At 50.6% G+C, this 4,890-nt stretch overlaps 1 protein-coding gene across 2 annotated transcripts in view; it reads left to right on the top strand.

Moving 5' to 3' along the window:
- The window catches only part of LOC106111390 (talin-1-like), a 50,955-nt gene that overhangs the window by 4,578 nt on the left and 41,487 nt on the right, over window positions 1-4,890 (top strand). For both annotated transcript variants that reach the window (XM_013293454.1, XM_013293453.1), the window contains exons 7-10: window positions 2,520-2,601; window positions 2,669-2,837; window positions 3,118-3,290; window positions 3,975-4,130. In XM_013293454.1, the coding sequence (XP_013148908.1) occupies window positions 2,520-2,601; window positions 2,669-2,837; window positions 3,118-3,290; window positions 3,975-4,130 (580 nt within the window). The remainder of the gene's footprint in view (window positions 1-2,519; window positions 2,602-2,668; window positions 2,838-3,117; window positions 3,291-3,974; window positions 4,131-4,890) is intronic.

The raw sequence follows: 4,890 nt of genomic DNA, 5'->3' as shown, positions 1-4,890 counted from the left end.
CTTCCATCGGCTGTCGAGAACGAGACCCAGATATTTCATGGTGCTCCCGACGCCGATGGAAGTTCCGCCCACCACGACTTCGGACCCGGCCGGAGGCGCCCTACGAGGCCCGTGAAAGCAAAGGGCCTCAGATTTATGTAGGGCTACCTCCAGGCCGAGTCTACGAATCCGGGCCACGACCTGGGCCACTCCTGCTGTGGCCCTGCACCGGGCCACGCGCTCGGTGCTGCCCTGAGCCGTCACGAGGGTGTCGTCGGCATAGCACACGACGTTAACACCCCTCGGGACGGCCCCGCGCAGCACCCAGTCGTACCCGATGTTCCACAGGAGGGGCCCGAGGACCGACCCCTGTGGAACACCGCACGACATGGCCCTTTCGAGCCAGCCCTCGCCGGTGGGGCACCCGACCGATCTTTCGGAGAGGTAGGCCGCCACGATCCTACGGAGGTACAATGGGACCTCGTGGTACCTCAGCGCCTCCCTAATGCAGCTCCAGGGCAGGGTGTTGAAGGCGTTAGATATGTCTAAGGACACCGCCACCAACACCCCACCCTGGGCCACCGCGCTATCCGCAAGGGCCCTCACCCGCGCTATTGCGTCAATGGTGGATCTGCCCCTGCGGAAGCCGAATTGGTTAGGGCTGAGGTCCGGCCCTACCGTCTCCAAGTGCTGTACGAGGCGAGCAGCTACAACCCGCTCAAACAGCTTGCTCACCTCGTCCAGCAAAACGATCGGTCGGTATGCCGACGGCTCGTGAGCCGGCTTTCCTTCTTTTTGGAGCAGGACCAGTTTCCCCCTTTTCCACCCTTCTGGAACCTGGCCCTGCTCAAGACAGCACTGAAATAGACGCCGAACCCACGGCTCGAGCGGCCCCAGTGCTAGGGCCCAGGCGCGGCCAGGGATTCCGTCGGGGCCTGGGGCGGTGTTTTTGGCGCGCATGCGCAACACCGCCGCCCTAAGCTCTTCCTCCGTTACCGGCGGCACGCCTGGGTCCTCTTCTCCCTCTACAGTAGGAGGCGCCATAATGGGCGCCTCGTGTTCGGCGCTGTGCGGAAACAAGCCCGCGACCACCGACTCCAGGACGAGAGGCTGGAGACTCCGCGTAATGGGAGGCCCTCTAGATCGCAATTTTCTCCGAACAGCCTTGTAGGGCCTCCCGAATGGATCTTTATCCAGAGCCTCCAGCATCTCGTCATTCGCTCGGTCTTTGGCCACGCCTATGGCCGTCCGCAGCGCCTGAACTGACTCTCTGTAGAGGGAGTAGAGCCGCTCTTCTTCCGCCGGGTCTCGGCGTCTACGCCTGCGGTAGCGGGTGTACTGGCGTCTCGATGCCGCGCAAGAACCACGCAGCAGCGATAGTTCTTCGGACCACCAGTACACCGGCCGCATCGAGGGAGCGGAGCGCACTCTAGGCATGGCCCCATCACATACGCGCGACATGGCCTCGCCGAGGCGCGCCGCCCCCTCACTTACTTCTCCGATGCCGCTCTCACGGGGCGAGGAGAACCACGCCTCTACGAGGGCGACCTCGACCAAGAAGTCCCGGTCCATTTGCGACAGTGACCAACGGGGACCCTCCCGACTCAGGGGCCGGTTTGGGTCTCTCGGGTTAGCTGGAGACGCGGAGACGGCGAACCTCACATAGCGGTGGTCCGACAGCGTCTCCACGTTCTCCAGCACCTCCCAACAGCGAACGCGACGGGCCAGGGCGGCGTCAGCAAAAGTGACATCCACAATGGAGCCACCCTGACGCCGCACGCATGTTTGTACCGACCCCCGGTTCAGTACCACCAGTCCGGTCACTGTCGCCCATTCCTCCAGCTCTTGTCCGCGCGGATCGGTCGCCGGGCACCCCCACGCCTTTGATTTTGCGTTTAGGTCCCCGGCGACGAGCACCCGGGAGGAGCGTCTTCCGCCTACCAGGCCGCCGACTTCGGAAAGAAAATCCTCGAAGTCGGCGAGGCTCCGGTTCGGCGAGAAGTACACCCCAATCACCGTGATGTCGCCGACAAGAGCGGAGATGAACCCCCGGCCTCGGACCACGTCGACGAAGGCCGGGGAGCCCACTATGGACCGGGACGTCATGGCTACTACGCCATCTAGGTCCCCCACCCAGTCACCCCCAGACGGGACGCGGTAAGGCTCGGCTACCACTGCCACGTGGATCATCCACTCCGCCATGCTCTGGAACAGAAGATCCTGAGCTCTGGCGGAGTGGTTGATGTTCGCCTGGAGGAGGTTCAACTGCGTACCTATCCTTCCATCATTTGAACCTCCTCTGCCTCAGGCGCTCCCGCCTGGGGTGAGGGAGGCGACTGTCCGGCTGCCTGGCTCGGACTATCCTTCCCTCTCTTCTTCTTCCCCTTGGATGGGGGAAACATAACATGTCCCTACGCTAACCTTTTGCTTCTCAATTTCTTCTGGTATTTTCAAACTTCCTCTACACACGTTATTAACTTTATCCCTTCTTTATTAGCTAAGTGATTACTTAATATCTGTGTAAACATTTTCATTTCCAGCAATCGAGTTTGCTGGCATACAATGTCAAGTGCAGTATGGTGATTTCCAAGAAGATAAACACAAGCCTGGTTTCCTTGAGAAGTGAGTTAATACTTACGTCGATGGTTTTTAACCACACAAATATTGTTAATTTTTCGTTATTGTGCAGTTTGAAAGAATTCCTACCGGAGCAGTACGCTGGGTCGTGGGGGGCGGAGCGCAAGGTGCTGAAAGAGTACAGCAAACACCACGGCCTCAGTCCTCTTGAGGCAAAGCATCTTTACACCCAGAATGCTAGAGAACTGCCCACGTATGGAGTCACCTTCTTCTTGGTTAAGGTAAGAATTATGGGACTTAAGTAACGTATTAGGACTAGCTTTCTCCCGCGATTTCATCCGCGTGGAATTGAAAAAACAAAAGTGAGTATATGTGTTCCTCCAAACTATCCTCTACATTTATGCCAAATTTTATCTAGATCCGTTCATCAGTTTAGGCTACAAACTAACAAACATCCATCTAAACTTTCGCATTTATAATATTAGTTCATTTTAGTATACTTCTCACGAATCTGTTTGAGTCTGTTTTTTTTTAACTAAATGTCTTTTCATTCGTCTCTAGGAGCAACAAAAAGGTAAAAAGAAGTTGGTCCCTCGTCTGCTGGGAATCAACGCGGAGTCGATCCTGCGGCTGGATGAGGTCACGAAGGAGATCCTGCAGGTGTGGAAGCTGACGCAGGTGAAGACCTTCAAAGCTGGAAAGGAGATGTTCACCCTGGACTTTGGAGACTACAGGTAACTGAGACTTAGTCAAGCGTTAATAATAGAACAGATTGCGTTCTAAAATAGAGTTTTTCAAATGCTAATGCAGTTTTTATTTATCAAAATTCACTATTTTTTTAATAAATCTTACTAATATTATACATATACGTATTGTAGCCTAAACTGGTGAACGGATCTCGAGGCCAAAGATGTAGATAGCATGGAAGAACACATAGGCTCATTTTGAACCCGGAAATGGTTATAGTTCCCGTGGGTTGCATTAATTTAATTCTTTATGTTTATAATTATGCAACTGTTAACATATGTTATTAAGATTAGACACAGGTTTAAAACCAAATCTGGAGAAACACCATGAATATGGTTCATCTCCGAAAAATATCAGGTTCCCGCGGGATATATAGTTTGTTGCATAGTTCGTATGTTTTCACCGCGCGTATTGTTGGGATGGCGTTCCGTGGGTTCTTTTATTAAATACACATACTTTAACTACTGCGAAATTTATTGTTTAAAATCTAAAGGTTATAGACTTCCTGCTAACGACTATCGGTCTCGAAGTTTATATTGGAACCGAAGGGTTATTGATGTAGTGTTTTACGCCAATAAGGACTTGTTTGATAGTACGAATTCGCAGTTAGTAAATAGTTCTTACAACAGGTTTAAACGTATATTTGGGGTTTTAAATAGTGTTTTGTCCAGTGACAAACAGTACACAGTTAAGACGAACGAGGCGCAGCGCATCCGCGACATCCTGCAGGGCTACATCGACATCGTGCACCGCGCGCTCGCCGCCCCCTACAACCCCATCAGTTACGAGGGGGAGGTTATCTGCGAAGATAACGTACAGTCTTCTAAGTAAGTCTTTAAAATTTAATAAAAAACCTTCATGTTGTAATCAAAAAAATTACAGTGTTATACAGCAAAAAAAGATATAAGAAAATTTGTAACATACGGGGGAGGCTCAGTATAACTGATACTGGTTGAGATCTAAAGTCGAGATAATTTTCAGCCCTCCCCCCCCCCCTTCTCAAGATGTAAAATGGAGAGTAAATAGTCGAAGGGTGTTAGTAGTAAACTAAACTGAATAATCCCAACAGATTGATCAATTTAAAGAAAAAAATCAGTAGAAGTAAAGAGTAACCCAAATGAAACTGTTAATTTTTTTTTTTTTTATTGTCTGCAATCAGTCTTTAAAACTTTTAGCAAATGTGAGGAAGGATTAAGTTTTCAGAACATTTTCTCCATCGAGAAACTTCTTCTTTTTCAGAAGATCCTAAAGGATCTATTTCTTAGATAATTGTGGCCCTTTTGAGTCTCCTTCTGTGACCACATTTTGGTAGGACTGCGACCAAGGGATTGTGGTGGTCTGCAATTCGGTTTTTATAGCGCTCAGCAATAGATATAATTTCCTGCTGGACGGTGTTCACTTTTAAAACCTCATGTACCTCTGAGTTTGTAATGAACCAGGGAGCATTCGAGATGGTCTTAAGTACACGGTTTTGCACCCTCTGTATGATGTTTAAATTTGACGTACTTGCAGTACCCCAAACTTGTATCCCATATGTCCAAATTGGTTTGAGAACAGCATTATAAAGTAGAAGCTTATTGTCTATAC

Source organism: Papilio polytes, unplaced genomic scaffold, assembly GCF_000836215.1.
Source record: "Papilio polytes unplaced genomic scaffold, Ppol_1.0 DF824169.1, whole genome shotgun sequence".
Lineage (NCBI taxonomy): Eukaryota > Metazoa > Arthropoda > Insecta > Lepidoptera > Papilionidae > Papilio > Papilio polytes.
Note: the sequence above shows the minus strand (reverse complement) of the source record. Positions and strands in the feature narration are given on the sequence as shown.